General features: G+C 49.3%; 2 protein-coding genes across 2 annotated transcripts; one reads left to right on the plus strand and one right to left on the minus strand.

The window, feature by feature from the left end:
* Window positions 1-4,302: 4,302 nt before the first annotated feature.
* On the plus strand, window positions 4,303-7,302 carry LOC120693162 (protein SHORT-ROOT 1-like). The gene has a single exon (XM_039976577.1). The coding sequence runs from the start codon at window positions 4,922-4,924 to the stop codon at window positions 6,704-6,706; it is 1,785 nt and encodes a 594-aa protein (XP_039832511.1). The 5' UTR covers window positions 4,303-4,921; the 3' UTR covers window positions 6,707-7,302.
* An 11,874-nt stretch (window positions 7,303-19,176) lies between these two features.
* Window positions 19,177-22,313, minus strand: LOC120693167 (arabinosyltransferase RRA2-like). Its single transcript, XM_039976587.1, has 2 exons — window positions 21,943-22,313; window positions 19,177-20,473 (listed from the first exon to the last, which is right to left on the minus strand). The coding sequence occupies exons 1-2, from the start codon at window positions 22,129-22,131 to the stop codon at window positions 19,385-19,387; spliced, it is 1,278 nt and encodes a 425-aa protein (XP_039832521.1). The 5' UTR covers window positions 22,132-22,313; the 3' UTR covers window positions 19,177-19,384.
* Window positions 22,314-22,322: the final 9 nt, after the last annotated feature.

A 22,322-nucleotide genomic window follows, 5' to 3' on the forward strand; every position in this document is an offset into this window, starting at 1 on the left:
CCGGGGCAGGCAGCCAGCCACCACGCCATCATGCGCGCGGGCGGCGCTTTTGCCCGCACGGCCGCGGGTCTCCGGCCGGCGGCCGGAGGGCGGAAAGCGCCGCCCGCGCGCATGATGGTGTCGTTGAACGGACCTCGGGGGACGGAGGAGACGGGACAAAGCCGGGCTGGGGGGAAAGGAGCAAGGCGCGTGGCCGCGTGGGTGCGCGGTCGCTTCGGGCGCCGGGACAAGCGCGCGGCGATGATGGTGTCGCCGTACTTTGGTTGGCCGCCGCGGCGCGGTTCGAAATAAAAGGCTCCCCCTCCCGGCGTGCGTCGACCTGCATGGGCATCGATCGGCGGCGCGTGGACCGCGCCGCAGGGAAAGCGCCCGTTTCTGGACGCCGCCCCCCGGGTGAAGGCCGGATCCGCTCGTGAGATCCTCGCCATGATTGGGGTCGCAAAGCTTTTAGCGAGTCGCATTTGGCTAGCGTGTGGCTGAACTGTGCGCGTTGATTGGCGTTTCGCTCCTTGATAAGAGAACGCAAGGGGAGGGCGAGGGATCGCACCGGACCGGAACGGAGGATTTTTCAGATAAGAGAACTGTTGCTAGAACAGTTGCTCCTAACCTTTCCTTTCAACAAAAAAAAATCTGTGGTGGCCTTTTCTCGATCGTGGCATGGAGACTTTTCTGCCTACGAAACGGATGCGGAGGCTCGGAGCGTTATGATTGGACGGGAAATTCTGTTTGCTGGGTGTCAGGATATATATAGATATACACATATGCTCCAAACACAATACACAGATATGCATATATATGTATATATCATATATGCATCCATGTGCGTTAGGATGGTCATGCCATACCGGGTGCAAAGAAACCATATAAAACCGGGGGGAAATTCCACTCGCGCGGCGTCGCCGTCTCCCCATGTATGGGTACGTTACGTACGATACGCTACGGAAGGGTACAGGGTATGGAAACTCTGTCGCGTCCGCAGCCTCACGAGATCCGCGACAGTGCACAGTGCAGTACGCCATGCCGACCCCCATGCGTAAGCTGAATACGGATCGGAGTCAGACACAATTGCAAGGCGAACTATTTTTTTTTCAAGAAAAAAGAAAGGTGGGGAAAAGGAAAACAGTTTACAGAGCTGTGGGCAAAACCCCTCACTGCTGTGGAGATCTTCTTGCCAAGAGATCCAGCCCAAACGGGGAAAGGAGACAAGGGCGGCAATGATTTGTGCATTGCGTAGCTCACTAGCTCTGTATGATACGACCGATAATCTATGCCGGCTAGACATGAAGACACAAGTGTTGACAGTTAAAATTGGCACCAACCGGTCTGACCGGCAGGGATCGATCGGTCTGACCGGCAGGTCCGACCGGTCTGACCGGTCCAGGTAGAGTCCGAGTACAACTAGAGTTTTTTATAGATTTAAATCTGTAAACAGGATTTTTTGCGGGATAAGTCCACCCCCACCCTATAAATATAAAGGGTCACGGCCGATTAGAAAAATCCAATCGATCAAAATACAAAACAAATCTACTATTTCATTACCTTTACTTTTCTTTCTTGTTATCCTACTTTTCCAACCTCTACATGATGTTCTTCATTCTCTAGTCTCCATGGCATTTGAGGACGCCCTAACTGGCATGCCGAGTTTAGGCCAACCCTACGCGCGCTTGCCTCGACGGGTCCCTCCCAGGTGAGCGTTCGTCGGATCGTCGCCGTTCTGCACGACGACCGGTCTGACCGGTCCCTCTGACCGGTCTGACCGCTCCACGCAGGAGGTGCTGCAAGGAGCCCCTCCTCGCACCGCGCGATCTAGCACATTCGTGTGTTGACCAGAAAAGGCGTCAACAACAAGCTGCAAAGGACAGGCATGGCTTATGAGTTAGTCTGACGTGGCCCGGATTAGAACAAGGAGGACAATGGAAATCCGGTCATGCCCGGTTAGTATCTGAACGATCTTTGGTCACTCATGTCCGACTAATATCTGACAGGGCAGATGACCGTTAAACAAGAACCTGGGACACATGTATATCTGGACGCGAGTATCCGGATGAACGAGCGTTTATGGGACTGCAAGAAAGAGCCAATGGCTGGATCTGAGTCTGATACCAGATACGGATTACTACCCTCGCTCTCTGCAGCAAATCCATGGCACCAGATTCTTTTCAGGGCAATTTACGTCTCCCACTCTCAGCTCAAGGGGGACGACGACGGAACTTGAGAACCGGCACGAGCACGGTCAGTCCACAGTCCCCGCCGGCCCAGCTCTCCTCTCCCTTTCAAGTTTCAAAGCCCTCATGAGCCGAAACCATCATGGCGCGCTGCCGGGCTGCCCGCCCAGCTCCAGCGCGGCAGCGCCCCCGACCCGAGTCTCCGACGAACAGGCACAGCACCCGGTCTCAGTCGACAGCAGGCAGCCTCTCTCTCACACACAGTCTCACTCAACATCCCAGTCAGTGCACACCTGACCTACCTAACCGCGCAGGTGGAGCCCTCCGCCTCCGGCCACTGCACGGGCCGATGGAAATTAGGTAAAGCGGTGGGGGATAGCGATAGGGGCGCCGCAACAGCTGCGGCGCCAGGGCAGGCGGCCTGCGCGCGCGGCAGCGCCCGGGGCGGCGAAGGAAGGAGACAGCGGCGACCGGCGAGCATGAACGGACGGCTAGGAGCAGGCAAGCAATACCAAAGCACTGCGCGTCCGAGCGCCGGCCGGCCGGACAAGCGCGTCTTTTCGGCCTTCCAAAAGCAGCGAAACGGGCCGAAACCTCTCCCTTTATTTAAACTGCAATTTGCACTGGTGATGCTTTGCAAGCTACTACTAGTTTTTCAAAAATACAAAAAAAATTATCTGTATCTACGAACTTTCTCCGAAATCCTCAAAAGGAGGCGGCGAAATACGCGTGCGGAGACGGCCGGGGGGCCGCTGGGCTGCGGTGGTGGTGATGATGTCCTGGTGCCGGACTGCTGGTGGCGGGTGGTGGCCAGGCCAGCACCGCGTGCGCGCTGTGCTCCAGGCCGCCCCAGCTTTTTGCCGCCGGCCTCCTCTTTCTTTAGCCGGGCGCCTGTCTGCCGCCGCCGCCTCGTGCCTGGGCGTATTCGGCCACCGGGCCGGGCGACCGGCTCCTGCCGCTCGCTGCGTGCGTGGTGGATGATGAGCAGGAGATGATGTTGTGGCATCGTTCCCGTCGCGTCGATGCTGAGGGCGACGGGAAGGGAATTTTTTTCTTCTCTCCGTCGTCGCGCCCGGCGCCGGATGATGCCTGCCGAATCCTCCAAGGTTGGCGTCGTTCTCTCGAACGGTCATTTCGGGCGATGCCGCGTCTCCCAGGATTGTTGAGACGGCCCGCCCTGTACATGTTTAGATACATGCTGGCGCCTTCTCATCGTTTCTTTCCTGAAAGTTGGAACCAACGACCACATGTAAAGTGAAATAGTGATGTTATTGTCTCTCGAGATACGGATTAGGCGTTGTCAATGTATGGTGCGTGTTTGCTAGCAGCCCATTGCCACCTGACATCTATCCATTTCATAAAATCTACCCCAGTGATTTTTCATGAATAAGCAGTAACAATTATCATGAATATTGCGGATAACGGACAGTAACAATGCATCTATTTAATCTCTCATCTTATCATGAATATTGAGAAGAAAACATTTACCTATGGATAAGCAGTGGAATAATACCAATCACATGCGCGATTAACAGTGATTTACGTGGAAGCATCATTTAGATGAGGAGTAAAAATTACGGGACCAACTTTTGTTCACTCCAAACCTCCACTCTAATCAACAACGGAAAATAATGGAGCTGAGGTCTATGCCTGGTCGCCTTTATTTGCTTGCCCTCGAAATTCTATCACATGATATAGCAAAAGTAATATACACAACTAACCAACGATGGGTAGAAATTGGTAAAAATCTCTTTAGTAGGTTAAGGTTAGGTTTATAGGAAAAATAATGGAGGAGCCGAAAGGCTCGAAATGACTAGGCGATCGATCAATGATCATCATGCATTTGCACCTCCGATCCACATGACAATTTGATCAGAGGTCGCACAGGATGAGCTGATGAATCACTCTGCTAGTACGTCTGCAAACTGTAATGTTTCCTGCGTTGTCGAGTAGCTTTCATGTCAAATCGGTGTCTCTGCCTCCCTTTCTTAATTGTACTTGTTTATTTATGCCGGTCCACTGGTAACGGAAATCGACCAACGTTTGCAGGTCTCTAGCTAATCCAGTGCACACTGTCACGAACGCACGCAGACAGTCTCTCGCTCAGTTCGTTAGCTTGAGAAGAAAATCAAGGCCAGCACACACACACAAAAATAAACGTGAAAGCAAGCAGCAGCCAGCAGGCCGGGGTATGTAGTAGTAAGATCGAGATGGCCAGATGGGAACGAAAGCAAAGGCAAAAAGGCGGCCACACCCACTGCGCTGCGCCACCCAGTAAAGAAGCCGTCCACTCCAATCCGAACCATTCCTTCCTTCGTCGTTCCCCTCCCTCCCTCATCGATCCGGCCAAAAGCGAAGCAAAGCAGAGCATATTGCTCCAGCATCGATCTCGCCAAAAGAGCAGTGGAACTGGGGATCGAGGGGGCACCAAGAAAGCGAGCCGAGCGGAGCGCTTCACGCAGGGCTCCCCTTTTCTCGCTAAAAAAGAATAGATCACTCCCTCTCTGGCTCTCTATCTATCGTAGCTAGGCGCACTTGGAATTGGATCCACTATCGCTCATAGCCATAGCCTGGCATCTTAGCTATAGCTGGCTGCTAGCTAGCCTCCTCTTCCTCCTCGTCCAGCCAGAACCTGCCACCCTTCCCCCGGTTCTCAGTTCTCACCGCGCAGCCATTAAAACCCCCTTGCTTGTTACCACGGCGACCTCGAGCATGCGCACGCTTCATGTGGCCGCCTCTCCGCAGTAGCAGCTTACATGGATACGCTGTTTAGGTTGGTTAGCCTCCAAGCCTCCGAGCAGCAGCAGCAGCAGTCGGCGTCCTACAACTCGAGGAGCACCACGTCGAGCGGCTCCAGGTCGTCGTCGCACCAGACCAACGCCTCCTACAACTACTACAACCACAGCAACAGCGGCGGCAGCGGCGGCCAGTACTACTACGGCCAGCAGCAGCAGCACCAGCACCAGCACCAGCACCAGCGGTACTACCTGGAGCCGTACCAGCACGAAGAATGCGGCAACGCCCACCACCTTTACATGGATGAAGACTTCTCATCGTCGTCCTCGTCGAGGCAGCACCTCCACTCGCACGGCGCGGCGGTACAGCCGCCGACGTCGTCCGTGGCCACGGCGCCGACGCCCCCGCTGTCCACGTCGTCCACGGCCGCGGGGGCGGCGCACGCGCTGTTCGAGGCGGCGGACCTGTCGTTCCCGCCCGACCTCAACCTCGACTTCTCGTCCCCGGCGTCGCCCTCCGGCGGGGGCGCTGCGTCGTCGGCGGCGGTCGGGGGAGGTGCCGGCGGCGGGAGGTGGGCGAGCCAGCTGCTGCTGGAATGCGCCCGGGCGGTGGCGGCGCGGGACAGCCAGCGCGTGCAGCAGCTCATGTGGATGCTCAACGAGCTGGCGTCGCCGTACGGGGACGTCGAGCAGAAGCTGGCCAACTACTTTCTCCAGGGGCTCTTCGCGCGGCTCACGGCGTCCGGGCCGCGGACGCTGCGCACCCTCGCGGCGGCGTCCGACCGGAACACGTCCTTCGACTCCACGCGCCGCACGGCGCTGCGGTTCCAGGAGCTCAGCCCGTGGTCGTCCTTCGGCCACGTGGCCGCCAACGGCGCCATCCTGGAGTCCTTCCTGGAGGCCGCCGCGGCGTCGCCGGAGCCGCAGCGCTTCCACATCCTCGACCTCAGCAACACCTTCTGCACGCAGTGGCCGACGCTGCTCGAGGCGCTCGCCACGCGCTCCGCCGACGACACGCCGCACCTGTCCATCACCACCGTGGTGTCGGCCGCACCGTCCGCGCCGACGGCCGCCGTGCAGCGCGTGATGCGGGAGATCGGCCAGCGGATGGAGAAGTTTGCGCGCCTGATGGGCGTGCCGTTCAGCTTCCGCGCCGTGCACCACGCCGGGGACCTCGCGGAGCTCGACCTCGACGCGCTCGACCTGCGCGACGGCGGCGCCACCACCGCGGTCGCCGTCAACTGCGTCAACTCGCTGCGCGGCGTGGTGCCGGCCGGCGGTGCCCGCCGGAGAGACGCGTTCACCTCGTCCCTCCGGCGCCTCGACCCGCGGGTCGTCACCGTCGTCGAGGAGGAGGCCGATCTCGTGGCTTCCGACCCTGACGCGTCCGATGAAGCAGGCGGCGACACGGATGCGGCCTTCTTGAAGGTGTTCGGCGAGGGCTTGCGGTTCTTCTCGGCTTACATGGACTCTCTCGAGGAGAGCTTCCCCAAGACTAGCAACGAGAGGCTGGCATTGGAGAGGGCAGCCGGGCGTGCCATCGTGGACCTGGTCTCGTGCCCGTCGTCGGAGTCCATGGAGCGGCGGGAGACGGCGGCGTCATGGGCGCGCCGCATGCGGTCGGCCGGGTTCTCTCCGGTGGCATTCAGCGAGGACGTCGCCGACGACGTGCGGTCACTGCTCCGCCGGTACCGGGAGGGTTGGTCCATGCGGGACGCCTGTTTAGACGACTCGGCAGCCGGAGCAGGCGTCTTCCTCGCGTGGAAGGAGCAGCCTCTCGTGTGGGCAAGCGCGTGGAGGCCATGATTGAGATCGATCGAGGACGGATCGGAGCTCATCTTATCGATGCAAATGCAAGCAAGCTCGGTGAGTACGTGCGTCGAATGAACAGCATGAGCAGGGAGAGGCAAGCAAGGGCGCCGCCATACCTAGCCATCCAGCGTTGATGCATCGATCGATGATCCCTGCATTGGATCTCGCGCACGTGTGCATGGGTATGGCTTGCTCGATCTCTCCTTGCTCGTCTTGAAAACCGATCGAATGGAATGGCTCACACACATGTAGGGTTTTGAAGCAGCGTAAGCGTAGGGATTGCTCACGTACACATTGGTTGCAGCGAGGTAATCGATCGAGGAGGAGGAAGGGTGTGTGGTCGATAGTTTTAGGTTTTAGACTTGATCTATTTCAAATTTAAATCATCTATCGTCACAAGTTCTTGGCGTGATGATTTCGATTTGCTTGCTTCTTTTCTCTCTGATTCCTCTGTGTTTAATTTCCTTCTTGCATTGTAAGCCCAACAACTTTCTTCCCTTTGGACGGAATTACGTGCATGGTTTTTGTCATACGCCGTCTCGTGTAGCTTCTTATTATTATTATATATATAGCCACTAGATTCTTGCAAAGATTGATGCTTGCATTGCATGTTTGTTGAGACGTTGCTTCCTGTCTCGTTGATGGGGGGGGTGCTAGGACAGACATTTGCACGGCCTACTACTTTTGGTTACCATGCCAGTACCAATATCAAGCAAGAAGCACTAAACTAGTATATAGTGACCTAGACCAAATGAGATGGCTAGACTACTCCCTATATATAAAAAGGGTAGAGTGCTCATATTTCATTATTGGAGTTCCTCCTTTTTTTTCCTATTTGAAATTATCAAAGAAATGTCAGGACCGTTTTAGTCTGGTCAAAGAAGTTTGTATCATACATTTTACCTGATCCACAAGAGTATGATTGGGCCAACACTTTGAGGATCTGCTTGAGATCAGGTATACAGTAAAATATATACGTGCTATTTTTTTAAAAAATGTACTAGCAAAAAGCTAAAAATACCCCATCCGAATAGGCCGGAGCGTATATGTCTTTTCGTATAATAGTTAGCTTCAGTTCTCATAGAAAATGGACTGGTATGTTTTATTTTTTTTAAAAAAGTTAGTTCCTTTCCATGAAATAATTTAAAAGTTAGTGTGACAAATGGCATCATGCATGTTGCTTCAGCAGATAGATGATCTAAAGATAGGGGACCGTCTAATTCGTTTTTCAGAATGTCTCTAGTGATGAAATAGAGCAGCAGCAGCTAATAATTTGGAGCAGTCCATATCATTCAGTGCAGTCCAAGAAGCCGGATGAAATTGGTTGTGTCATTTGCAAGCTAGCTCTGATCGACCTTTTGAAACCTGCTGGAAACGACCGGCGGCGCCGGCCTGTCGTTGACATATTGGTTTCTACCCGCTACTTAATGGTCTAATTAACAAGTAGATCAGCTTTGATGCCGTGCGTAAGACGCAGATCTGGAGTTGTTAGAGCTTGCGACATATATATATAGTGGGTAGTGGGGAGTGAGAGTGACAGCGATCAGCATATCTGATGGCATCATCAAACTCATAATTAACTGCAGGCTGATGAGCATACGTACAGGATATTGATCGGATCGAATTAGAGGGTTAGGTGACGGGGTGATATCATCATGAGCTGCTGATCGGGGGCCAACACCCATACTAGCTACTCTGTAATACCCTCGCGTTGTCGTTTTCGATCAGCAGGAGCAACTGTCCCATTGCCACCCCATTTTCGTCGTCTCGAACTCTCGATCAAAGTCTCTCTTCTTGACTCATACTATCTCTTTACATCCATACCGTGCCGTTCACGGTTGCGGTTGATTTTATGTCGTGGTCCGTTTGACGAGCAGTCCCGATCGATGGAGCCACCGGTGAAAGCTATCTAGCCTGCAATTTGCATGTATATATAGGTGCAATGACAGCAGACTAATTGTAAAAACAGAAACATGCAGCTAGCAGAAACGTCACGGCGTAGGTAGTCCTGAGGAACTGAAATGGCAATAACGCAGCATATATGATCAGCCCTAGCTAGCTAGCTATAGCTAGCCGGCGCGGTGGCCTCCGGTGACGAACGACGACATCCTCCGTCCCAACGTATGGAACAGATTTAGTGACATTTCACGGTGACATTCTCCGTGACATTCCACTTGCAAATTTCTGGACACCAACGACTAATCTCAGCGAGATTTCATGTGCGTGCGTGGCAGCCGCAGCAATCAGCTGGCTAACACCTGCCGGCCGCCCAGGACCGGCGGGTAGCGCGCAGCGCAAGCGGCAAGCCCCGATCGAGCGCGGCACGGGAAAACACGGGTCGTTATCGCGTGGGCGGGCGGGTGTGGAGTGGCTTATTAGCTTTCAGCATGGGTGAGGGCTGGGGGCTCGCGCGCGCGGCTGGCCGGGGGAGAGGGAGAGCGGACGAGGGGAGGCCAGGGGGAGGCGAATCTGGCGGCGAGGGGGCGGAGGAATCTACTAGCAAAAGAAGGTGGGCTTGGACAGATCGCCTGGCCGGCTTGGCTAATGGACGCACGGACGGCCGGGGCCGGGGCCCCCACGCCACGATAGAACGCGCCCTTTTCCGCCGCGTTTCTCCCGGGGAATCATTACGCGCGCCGACCCGATCCACCCCCCGTTCGCCCGGCTCGGCGACTCGTCTCGTCTCCACCCCCCCTGCATATGCCATCCTTCCTCCTCCCGCTCCCCACGCATCGATCGGCCGGCACCGTCGCTGTCTACTGCGTCTGCGAGGCACTTCCTCTCTCCCGTTCGCCCGCCGGAAACACGAACGTGCAGTCCCCGGCTGCAAGTGCCGTGTGCGATGATTATTTTTTTTTGTAACCGTAACTGCCTGGGCCGCCGGGGCCTGAAACTTTGGCTGCTAGTTCTGTTGCTGTTCATCATCAGAAGCATTACTGGATAGGATCATAGGAACTAGCCGGCCATCTCGGACGATAGATTTGTTTTCCCAGCTGATTGGCTAGGATGGCCTCATCCGGTACGTACGTCAATGCAACCATATAATAGCATCCATGTACCCGTATGATTGAAGTGTTGTTTGTCGCTACACGCCTATACCTATCATCCCTAGTACAAAAATTTCCTCACACCGGCAGTCGTCCATGGCCATGTAAGTACACTGCAGGCTGGCATCAATATAACTGGCTTGCTAGTATAGTCAACTAAGGGCAGTCCCAACCCAGACTCTACCATAGAGTCCAATCTTCTTATTTATTGTGTTTTGCTGATGTGTCAGTATATTTATGAAAGAGAGAGGGAGAGAAATCAAGACTCCAAGTCTTATTTAGACTCTAAGTCTTCATGCAAATCAAGAATGAATGTGTAAGAGACAAGTGGGCCATATAAATCAAAGTAACACACTTAGCATTGGAAAGTATAGTTTCTTGTAATGGAGTCTTTAATGTTTAGACTCTATGAATGGAGTCTGCATTGGGACTGCCCTAACCGTGCAGAGTCTTTGCGAATTATGTTCAGGACAAGGGTGCTTTTTTTAGTTTAACTCCAGTGATGAGTTAACGGAGAGTCGGAGACCCTAGTCAGAGGTACTAGATGCTATACTATATCTCAACTTGGCACATGTATGAGAAAGGCAAGGCTTCCGCTTTCTCGCGTGCGTGGGTCAAACTGGGCCACGAGCTGAGCCAGCTTTCAATCCAATTCTACGCAGATCATGATACCGGCGGTCCCGTTGCAGCCTTTGTCCATCGTGATAGTTGGGCGTGCATGCCCTTGGTTTTATCCCACAAGAAAAATGCTAGGGCTTTGCCACAACCTTCTTTGATGGAGCGCAGGCGCAGTAGTGCAGTCCACTGGAGTGGCATGTTGTACATGGGGCGCAAAAAGACGTACTTCCAACACGCGATAAATGATCGAATCAGGCAGTAATGAATTCTTAGTTGCAATTTACGATAAGCATTTACGACATCGCTGGCTCGCTGGTCGCTGCTCCCTAATAAAATATCTGGCACTGCTAGCGTCCAGACGTCCACTACATGAGACGTTCCGATGAAATATTAAAAATTAACTAGTGCAACATCAGAGATCACTATTGGTAAACATGAAAAATGATATGTTAAAAATGACTGTAGCATTATCGTAAAATATCAAGAAAGTGAGTAGTCCGATAATAAAGAATTTAAATTAAATAAGATCGGAGACTAACTGGACGATGGTCATGACTGAGTTTATATAGAGATGGATAATGACATAGTACGAACGAGAACAAAGCAATAGCTTTGAACCTCGAATATAAAAACAGTTAATAGTCGTAGACATGCATGCTTTTGGCATCGGTTAATAAAGGTAAAATGATTCCATGTCCAAAGTCCAATCACCGAAGCTGATTTGTCTGTTTATACACTGCTCAACTGTAGCGCTGCCTCCTATATAGGGGCCGGCCGGGGCTTTGAGCTGAAACATCCCTGCGCGGCAGAGCACTACGCATGCATATGACTGATGGAGTGATGGCTAGCTGCCCTTTATTCAAAAGAGTTCAGCAAGCACAAAGCGAAGAGCCTCTCATCCACTGCAGTATACCCAAAACTATGATCTGAACAAGTGAACATCTCTGCGGCGCAGGGCATGCGTGACTGATACGGCCGGCTAGCTGCTCTTTTCAGCAAGCACAAGTAGTAGAGATGGCTCCACAGACACCAAGAACTGTTTTCCTATCTAAATAAACTTATAAACTGATGAACATATGTAATGCAGTGACTGCACACCATCAACCTCACCTGAAGTTATCGGAGACATGACAGTGTTCATTAAAGAAGCAATGTAAGAGAGGTGCAGAAAAGGAAATCGCATGCTCCTTTTTTGAACCTACTATTCAGATTTTCTTTCAAAAAAAAGCTATTCAGATTGAGAGCAAAGGTTGTTGTGCACCCACTACGAGATCGAGATCATCATGTCCTTTGTTGCGTTGGTGTTGAGCAAGGTTAACCTAACCGGTGGGAACCGGTCCGGTTTGACCGGTTACCGGTCAAACCGGTCCGGTCCGGTTCCGGTTCCGGCCGGTACCCAACCGGTCAAAATTCAAATTTTAAATTTGAATTCAAAAAATGAAAAATTTCTAAAAAATTTCTAAAAATACTTCAAGGTGTGATGAATCTAATGGTGTCAAATTTTCTCAAAAATTCATCCATTTAGTATAGTTTGTGGGAATTTAAAGTTAAATCAAAAAAGAAAAAGAAAAAAATGGGCCGGCCCATGAAGGCCCACCGATCAAACCGGCCGGTAAACCGGTCAAACCGGCCGGTAAACCGGTTGCACGGGAGCTTTTGAATTTCAAACCGGTCAAACCGGCCGGTAAACCGGTCAAACCGGTCGGTAAACCGGTCGGAACCGGTTGCACGGAAAAATTTGAATTTATTTGAATTTGGATTTAAATTTAACCGGTTTCCACCGGTTACCGGCCTAACCGGTCCGGTAAACCGGTACCGGAGGGCGGCGGTAACCGGTTTCCGGTTGGGAAATAAAACCCTGGTGTTGAGTCGAGGTGCGTCGTGGAGTCTGGAGTGGCTGGCAACTGGCAAGCAATGTCTTTGGACCAAAAGGGGGGAGCTGGAACAAATAGTGGGAGCTCCTTTTTTTTTTGAGCGGGTGGGAGCTCCTTTTTAGGGGGTGGGGAAGGTGTGGGCTTGGAGAGAGAGAGACACGAAAGCGACCGACCCCATCTCTCTTTCTCTGTCCGAACAGCAACAGCCCCTTTGTGCACAGGCCTTCTTTTAGCTAGGGCATGGGGTTTACATTAGTTTTCTCTGAACCCCGGCTACCTTTCATACGTGTGTGATTGATGCAGGCAGAGCTGCATATTCTGCTGTGTTCTTATATATCCTACTGGCGTGCAGCACAACTGCAGTTTTCCTTAGTTTGACAGCAACTTGCTCTACTAGGTTAATTCTAGGAGGAGATCGATCAGATAATGTTTCTTGTGTTGATGAAGCCTTGGAGGTAGTGTACTGTGCCTGCCTGCTCTGATCCATGGAGCGCGTGAGGATGATGGACCAGGAGGTCCAGGACCATACATGCTCTGCATGCTCGCATGCACGATGCACTCTCTTTGAGAGCATCGAGCAGGCAGCCAGGCACTAGTAGGAATTCTTCAGTGGCAATGTCGTCGTTGATCTAAGCAACGAGGACCGTGCGTGGCCGTTGTGCTTCTTCTAAGCTTCTTGAGCTTGTTGCCACTCTCTGCAATCTCCTATGAACATGGGCACATATATATACTCATCACCAGCAGTTCAGGCGTCAAGTGGGTTCAGATATAATTGCGCCCATGAACGAATCATTAGCATCGCGACTGCCGGCGTGTGGCCCAGGCCGGAACGAAGCGAGCGATCGCCTTCAAAAGCTGGGCCTGGGCGCGGCGCTGCACCTCCACGCATGCATGCGGTGGGCGGCCTTTTTGCCAGCGCACTGACCTCAGAAAGGCCGACCGACATCCATGCAGGCACGAGGTGCAGCACGACATTGGCAGCGTGTCCCCAGCACCAGCACCGCTCCTGCTAGCTACTACTGGCCTGCTGCTGGTGCCGCCCATCGATCACCACGGCCACGGCCATGGCTGGCCTGGTCTAGCCTAACTTCTACTCATCTTTCAAGTACTGCTCCCTAGAGAAGGTACTCAGGAGCTGCTGGCTTATAGTGATCGATCCTATATATCCCTGCAACAAGCTAAGCTAAGCACGCCGTGTGCGTGAAAGAGAACGAAAGACTTAGCTTGTTGAACATCCGTTGGGCATTGGCCATGCCGCATCGCTGTCCGATCCAGTCCATTGTGTGGCAATGGAGAAAAGGGGAAAGAAATCACGTCCACCACGGACACATCGGAGCGAGGATGGAGGGGGAACGGTGCCTGTGGTCGAAAGCAAGAGAGAGATGAGATGAGGCCGGGATGCCGCGGGTGGGCAACTGGGCACCGCGCACTGGGCAAAAGTGGCACGTACATAGACATTGTCACACGCGGGGCCCGCAGAACGATTCCATGCAAAAGCAGCTAACTGCTTGCGCCACCGGCGGCATGTCCATCGTCCCTGCTGTTTCCCTTTCGAATTCCGATTAAGAATTTCGACTGTTAACCGCGCACAGGACGTCACGTCTGAAGCTGATGTCTCAGGGCTTCTAAGTGTACCACCGCTCCTGTCGTGCACATGGCTATATGCCACCCCGGTTTGCAGGTACGGTGCAGACCAGCCGGGGGCGCTAGGGCAAAGCGCGCGGACGTATAGTGATCTAATCTCTCGCTCTCTCTGTTTCGTTTTATTAGGGGCCTATTGTTCGGACTACACGTATCTTAAGGATTTGAAGCCTGATTCCACGTATCACGCCACTACAAAAATGGTCTTTCATCCTTTACATTTATCCCGGCCAGTACTGGACCCGGCCGGGACTAATATGGATATTACTCCAGGTTCCAACAGTTCACGGATGAAAGAAGTCTTTAGTCCCGATTGGAGCCACCAATCAAAAATAAGTCTATCTTTAGTCCTGGTTGGTGGCTCCAACCTAGACTAAAAACCCAACTCTTCGGTCCGGGGTGGTACCATCAATTTAGACCAAAAGGCTCTCTATGGATTAGTACAAAATGATGGCGTCCCATATGAAGTCACACATGTTGTATAGGTGGGATGGTAAGAAAGTTGTGCATGAAGTAAGAGCTCTTGGGTTCAATTCCATAGGATACAAATATTTTTTTGGGTCACGAACATTTTGGTTCCGGTAAATATCACGTGACAAGTACATATTATTATATGACTACACCTTAACTTAAAAAACTGGTAACAAGTACATATTATATTAACCTAGATATGACTACACCTTAACTTAAACTGGTTACAAAACATTTTTATCCGAAGTTTTTGTGCTATGCAATGACCAATCAATCATGAACTTTCACCAATGCTTGCGCTTTCACCACTAGATCTTTTTTTCTTTTTGAAAAATACGGCAGGAGCACTGCTCAATCATATAAGAGGAAAGAAGCAAGCTACTCCACTAGATCTACAACATTTTTCTTGTGCTTTCTTTTCCAAGGACCGATGGTTACTAGTCTTCTTTAGAATTTTCTTAAATAGCCAAGCCTTTTTTTCGTTGTTGTAATTAAGATATTTTTATATCTATTTTTCCATTTAGGGATTGTCAAATTACAGATTAAATTAAAAATACACACAGTCATGAAATAAAAAAATAACCCTTGAGTATTTAAGAAAAATAATTGGGGAGATACTTGGGGAGTACGTTTCAATGTATATATACTCATTACTTATCTTACGGAGTATGTTAATCCTTTAAGAATCTTTCGATGTAGATTATTACTGTACCCCCAAAGGCAAATAGTATCCAAATTCTCGAGCAAGGGATCATCATTGTGCTGATGGCCTCTGATGGGCCGGGTGTTCGATCTTTCGCCCTTCCAGTGTTCAGCAGAAATAGTGCCAGCACTGTGAACGTAAACTGTTGACCGTTTGTCCTGCCCATTCGGACGTACTACGTGTGCGGGAATGCGGCCCGCAGGCGCGGCCGACAGAGCAGGCACTGACTCGTGGTCGCAACGCACGTGCCGGTGCTGCACGGACGACCACCCACCGCACTCTTGCAGACCGATCGATCGATGCAAAAGTCTTCCCTGATCTCAATTCTCAACGTAATAACTCTCTGATTATTGGCTAACTGACAATCTGCTTTGCAAGCAAATCAACGAAGCGGCGTGACCATCCCGGGCGGAAATGAAATCGATCGATGGGAAGTCAAGCGAAGCACAGCTTGTCACGTGAAGTCGGGTTTGAGTTGACCCCCGACGACATGCATGTGTGGTTGCCGTGTCAACGATGCGAAACTTGGGTTGGCACGACTCGGTCTCGGTGGACGCACTCGTGTGGAGTACATCGCAAACTAAAAAGGTTCCACGGCGCGTGCAACCATGCATGTGCTGCCGTACGCACAGGCGGCCAGGAATCGAGCGAGACGACAGGGGGCACCGCCGCCGGAAGGACTATGTATCGCGCTCGCTGCAAATTGGTGAACCATTGCCTGGCCACGCGCGCCTATTTGGGCTGTTTTTGCGCGTTTTATTGGGCCGACTGTTTTTCCGGCCCATTTAGTTGTTACTCGTTCCAGTTGTCTTTTTAAATACAGTTTCTTTTCCCGAACACCGCCGTGGCCATATATCGCCTACACAACGATTGGTCATCACTTGGACATTTTCTTTTGTGTATTTGGCCCAACAGCATAGTTAGTTGTGTTTCTCGCCGCCCATTTGTTTCTCCAATGTCTCAGTACACTGCCCACTGCTTGCATGCAAGCATGCAGACTTTATTTTTCTTGCACGCAGAACCCAATATGGGATCAGGTGCCGTTGCGTAGAATCTATTTTCTTTCTTATCGCACGATCTTTTTCCTTCTGATTTATTTAATTTTCTTTCTATCCTTTGCTTTCCTGATTTTGTTGTTTACTTTTAATCTTCCAATGGACAATATTCTTGGCATGTATTTTATCTTTCTTTTTCTTCTCTCCTATTTTATTTTTCTTTCTTATTTATAATCTTGTTGTATTTCTCCTTTATTTTTATTTTTATTTTTATTTTATTAATTATATTTTATTTACCTTTTTAAGGATAGACAGGCATTAAGTAACTAGGCCTATACACATTCATGCACGAACTGCTACCTATAGCTGACCCATTGGCTCGTGAACAAGATTATTTCTTTTGCTTGCTAGCTATTACTACGTGCCCTATGAGGCAATAGGAGGTCCAATTTATTTTTATTTTTTCTCCTTTCTTTTTACTTTCTTATTATGTTCCTTGTTCCTTTCTTTTCGCTAATCCCCGCATTAATTAGATTTTTTTTGACATATGCCATGTATGTAGTTAACTTCTCTTTTCACAATTATTTGTAGCATTCATCATTGTCTCTTTAATTTTGGGTCTTAGCAAACGTATACCCTATTTATATTGTTTTGACATTGAAAATTTATTTGTTGCAATAAGACATTATTAGTTCATGATGTACAATTATTTATTTACTAGGTTAATTTATGATATATGGATTTAATAGTTTGATTGTTAACAGATCTATACTTACATATCAAATTATTTATTCACATTTACGAGCGAGTCATACTCAATCTATACTAATTTATTTGTATTGTAGACTTATTAGTTGGTGTGTGAAATAATTTATTTATTTTATATACTATCTGTTTAGCATGTTTATATATGTTTATAAGAATCTTTTTGCAGCTCTGTTGTTTTTCTTGATGTAAATTATTTGTCTGTGTGTAAATAATTTGTTCGCAATGCTAAATTATTTGTTCTTTTTGTAGACTAAATTGTTCCGTGATGTTGATCCATTTGTTCGCGAATTCATTTTTATTATTTAGCCCATACAATTAAATGTTCGTGATGTTTAATCTTTTGTTCGCTGTGCATTATTATTTGTTCGCTATGTATAATTTTTTGTTCGTAAAAATACTCATTTGTTCATGTTGTTAAAATATTTGTTCTTAGTAGCCAAAACTAATTATTTAGTACTAAAAAATATTTTTTTAAAAAATATCATGCAAATATAGTCAAGTGTGGTCTTGTTTTGAAGATTTTGTCATAAAAAAAATAATGGTGTAATTCAAATTTAATCTAAATGCTCGATTTAATAGTTATAACTTTTTTTAATTTTGAATTTGCATTAATGTGGGTGATGTCAGTATTGTCTGTCTACCTGTGCATGCATAGGTTCTCTTCAATTTAACCAGAGACATCCGCGCAAATTTGGATCGATCTGCATGTGGGGATCCGTAACCAGTTAGACCAAATTTCAGCCCAATCAACTCTACACTCAATCTAGCAGTGGAAAACAATCCGCTTCAGGCGACGGTTGTGGTAAATATCACCTAAACCTGTATAATCGCTCCCCACCGCCGCGCCACCGGCTACTCGTGTCGCATGCGCATGCGCATGCGCCGTGCCCACCACGATCACGAACAAGGTCTAGCTCTGGTGGCACGAGACGAATCGGAAGACAGGTCCCCCGCGCCGACTGGGCCACGGCCACGAAGGCTTACATGATGACTAGGCATAAAGGACGTCCACCTGACACCAGAGGTTTGAAGGCGTCTTTTTTATTTTTCAAAAAAAAATTATAGAAATATATTTTTAGTTTTAGGTTTTACAGTTCTATACCCCTACCGCCCGGTAGGGAGGCAGTAGGGAGGCGGTAGGGACCTATATGTAAATAAAAATAAATTTATTTTGCGCAGAGGTCCTTGGAGGGAGCCTGCCGCCCCCCTGCCGGGCGGCAGGCCCCCTCCCCAAATATCATGTTTCATCTCTCCTTTAATTATACCACATCTCAAGCTACCAAAAAAGCTACTTTTTTATTCTTGGTGTATTTCATCCAATTTAGTTTCGTTCAGCCTGATAGACCCTGCTCTGCACTCGTTGATATGCCCTTGCTCTATGGAATCAAACACCTTGTTCCAATTATATCACATCTTGAATATTCAGTGCAGATATGTCTTCTGGTATTATTTGATCCAAGTTAATGATCAAAGCACGTACTGTACATGAATTAGCAAATATGATACGTTAACGCCTTTCAAAAAGACGGTGTTTGCACATCAATCAACCTGACGTTGCGGCCATTGCACATCAATCAACCTGACGTTGCTTGCTGCCGCTACCAGCTCTCCGCCGGCTGCAGGTAGTGCTGCAGCGACTGCACCTTCTCCTTGCCCCGCAGCTTCCGGAACGCGCCCAGCTCGATCTGCCGGATCCGCTCCCGGCTCACCCCGAGGAGCTGCCCGATGTCGTGCAGGGGAGGGAGCCTGCCGCCCCCCCTGCCGCCAACTGGTGGGGCGGCAGGGGGCAGGCTCCCTCCAAGCCGCCTCTCTGTCGGGCGGTAGGCCCCCTGCCGCCTCCCTGCAGGGGTACAAAATTATAAAACCTAAAACCAAAAATATATTTTTGTAATTTTTTTTGAAAAATACAAAAATAAAAAAACGCAGGTTTGAAGAAGCTCTTTAAACTGAGCTAGGCCCACCTGAATGTTAAATGCTAGGGATGGATGGCCCGCATATTTACCATTTCTATGGGCTGCGTTGCACTGAATGCTCCTGAGCATTAGGCCCAGATTTACGGCTGTACTGAATGCTTGCTTGCCGGGCTTCCGCGTCGGCCCGCCGCCTCGCCCGAAAAAAAAACGGGCCTTAAGCGCGCGCGCGCTCTCTCTCTAGAGCCCAATAGGAGCCCAAGATCATACGGAACACCACGGGCACATATACTTCGACCTTGATGGCTAAAACATCACGCAAATACTTCGACCTTGATGGCTAAAACATCATGATCTACAGATCTAAGATATTCTGAATGAAGAACAGTCAGTACACTTATTTTACTGTTATAATGCTTATACGAAACGCCATGATGTATAAAACATGGGTTGCCTGCTTCCCAATACTTGATTGTACAGAACTGTACGAGTAAGATGGTCAGTGAAAGCTGACATTTCAACCACATAGGATTTAAAACGACAACGGATTGCGTATTAGACAACATGTGCTTTCATTCAGAGTTTCAAGACGACTAGGTACTAAGAGTTTCATTTTTTTTTCTGTTCTACAAAACCTGCTGTCTATCATTCTGATCCATCAGGGAAATGTTCGAGAGCATTTTGTTTCCCATTAACATAAAATTCAATCACAGCTTTCAGGCGATCAGACTTGTCAGGATGGTAGTTCAAATGCACAATCACCGGCTTCAACTGCCGCAGATGAGCATCCTTCCTCACAGTCTTGAACAGAACTTTGCTGTTCATGAAGAGGTAGATATCCATGGTTCTTTTGGATGCATGAACACCTTCATACCCAGGATGTGATGGAAAAAACAGCTCCTCATTGAAAACTGCTTGGTCCCATGATTTGGGCTCCCGAGAAAGTCGACCAGCTACCCTATCCAGGAGCTCAATTGAAGGAATTGTCGGCCTTATGAAAAAGAATCCAGAATTATAAACCCATATACGCATTGTATGCGCATATCTTGCCCAGCCCATGGAAGGCTCATCGAAAACATCATTGAATCCATAAGCTGTCATATTGTTGTGGCCATCACTCATGGACTCTATATCCGAATCTCTGTAAAGATAATTAAAGGGATTCTGGAAGAAAATTATATCAATATCAGAGAGGAGAACACTGTACCCCAGCTGCAAAAATTCCCTCAATACGCGGAATTTGAGTCCAGAAACAGCATGGTTTCCACCAGTCTTGGCAATATTGTCAATACCATCATCAGGATCCCGGCGGTAAACTGGGACATCATTCGACTTGCAGAAGTTCTCTATGCTGTCATCTAATGCAACAACTAAATAATTTGAAATACCCACCCGTTTGATGTTAGTGAACCACATCTCAAGCATCTCTTTCACATTAGAGTTTGCCAAGGCAACTATGAGTTCTTTCTTCACAGCAACCTGTTCCAATATCTTCGCCAATCTGGGATTGATGGATAAATCTGGAGTGACTGTTGGATTTGTTCTCAGAGCCTTCACCGTACCAAATAGACCAGCCTTATGCAGGACCTCGTTTTTCCCTTGTCCAGCCAACTGAACCTTCATTGACAGTTCATTGATCTGCTTCCTAAATTCAGCGTTTTTCCTTTCCAATGATAATAGCTGTGACTTCAGGTTGGCAACTTCCCGAGATGTATCACAGGCACCTGAGTCAGCCTAAAGGTGAAAAAAAAATATAATTGTAAAACAGTATACGAGAACTAAGAAAATGGTTCGAATATGATATATAACTTCGATCAATTTCTTAAAAACAATGTCTGGGAAATTTGAAGAAACATATAAGTGATGAATAGATATTATAACATTTGTATTTGATATCTGCATGATACTGAACAAAACTTCCCTATCTTTTCCTGTAAAACCCTAGCCCCTAGGACAGATAGAGGAATGATAGCACCTTGTAATGAAATGACTATACGACTATCAGGTGTAAAAGAAGGTTCGTGATTCCTTGTTGTCTTCAAGAAATTCACAGAAAGTGGCTTCGCCATTGTAAATTTTGTCTCATTGCCCAATTTTCTGTACTTCGTAAACATTTTGTGTTGACCAAGAAAGAGAAGCAGTATAGCACTCTCTTTGATGATACATTATCATCTGAAAGTTGAAAATAAATTGGCTACAAGATCCAAAATTAAATTTTGTTACAATGATTTTTTAAAGTTCACAGTAAGACTGCAGCGGGTTCTAGATGCTGATGAAATTACAAAGATAACTGTTTAGAGTTTAGACCCACAGTATCATAAGAGTATGCTAATATGAAGGCAGAAGAATTCACTTTTAAAGCATTATGTATATCTCAATCAGTCAAGGTGATAACTGACACTACGCGTCGAAGTGCAGCTACAAGAAATACATGAACAGTCACAAGATGCCCTTGAATTGCGCACTTCTTGCAACTCAATCTAGCATGTGCTGGCAACATTGTGAACAAGCATACAAGGGGTTAATCATTCCAAAAACCTGTACTGTATGCAGCAGCCATCCTGACCACATCTGTGAATGATCACAGAGCATAGCAGCAGGCAGATAAAACAGAGCAAAGTGCGTCCAAGTCCAACACATGTTGTTTCTTCCCCAGAGTGATAGCCATTTCATCTCAAAAGAAAGAAATGGCCACCTTTCGGGATGTAGTAACTAAGCTAAATCGCTTGCTTCCTCTGAGGTATTTCCTTATCGAGTTTGTTAAGCTTATTCCGTCCAGGCGCACTTAACGTGTTCTCTGCTTGATCTAGTTGGTTACCTCAACCTTTTCACAGAAAAAATAAATTACCACAGCATCACTGCAGATTTCTAGAATCCGTCAAAGACTGCACTCGATTGGTCCAAACGAGGACAATCCAACAGGCACCCTCGTGGGAGACATTGGATGATGTCCCACGTTCCCTACAACTTGGCTAACTATGATTCGCCAATTTGATACTGCTGCACTGCATTCGTCCAATATGAACCTTATTCACACGAATAAGCACTGGTACTGGTACATGGATCAACACCAGAAACTTCCCAGAAACGAACAGTCACCGATCCGGCTAAACCTCAGATCTCCGGTCCTCATCCGCCAGGACCGCCACCAACGGAACAAGTACATAACGAGAGTGAGAGGGAGTAGAAACACGAGTCCGTACCCAGCGAGGCCAATTGATGGCCGAGTCAGAGGCGCGGGGGAAGAAGCCCTCGGGGTAGAAGAAGGCGCACAGGCACCCGAGCGCGACGCCGACCACGACCGCCGCGGCGACGCGGGACCCGCGAGACAGCGGCTGCCCGCCGCTGCCGCTGCCGCCGCGCATCAGGGGCGCCTCGCGCCGGCTGGCCATCTCCCTCTACGAGGCGAGGCCGCCGCCCGCCGCCCGCCGCGCAGCGATGAGATCGGAGCCGAGGGGGAAGGGGAGGCCGCCTCGGCCTGGCTGGATTCCTTTCCCGGGGGGAGCAGTTTGGGCGGAGGCGTGTGCGTGACGGCGACGCTCGTTCTTTTTGGGTCGTCGTGCTCTCGACTGGGACGGCCGGA

This window comes from Panicum virgatum, chromosome 2K, assembly GCF_016808335.1.
Source record: "Panicum virgatum strain AP13 chromosome 2K, P.virgatum_v5, whole genome shotgun sequence".
Taxonomy (NCBI): Eukaryota; Viridiplantae; Streptophyta; class Magnoliopsida; order Poales; family Poaceae; genus Panicum; species Panicum virgatum.

Coding starts and splice junctions, on each gene's coding strand:
- LOC120693167 (XM_039976587.1), bottom strand. CDS start 22,131: ATGGCCAGCCGGCGCGAGGCGCCCCTGATGCGCGGCGGCAGCGGCAGC. Junction 20,474..21,942: donor CCATCAATTGGCCTCGCTGG/GTACGGACTCGT, acceptor TTTCACCTTTAG/GCTGACTCAGGTGCCTGTGA.
- LOC120693162 (XM_039976577.1), top strand. CDS start 4,922: ATGGATACGCTGTTTAGGTTGGTTAGCCTCCAAGCCTCCGAGCAGCAG.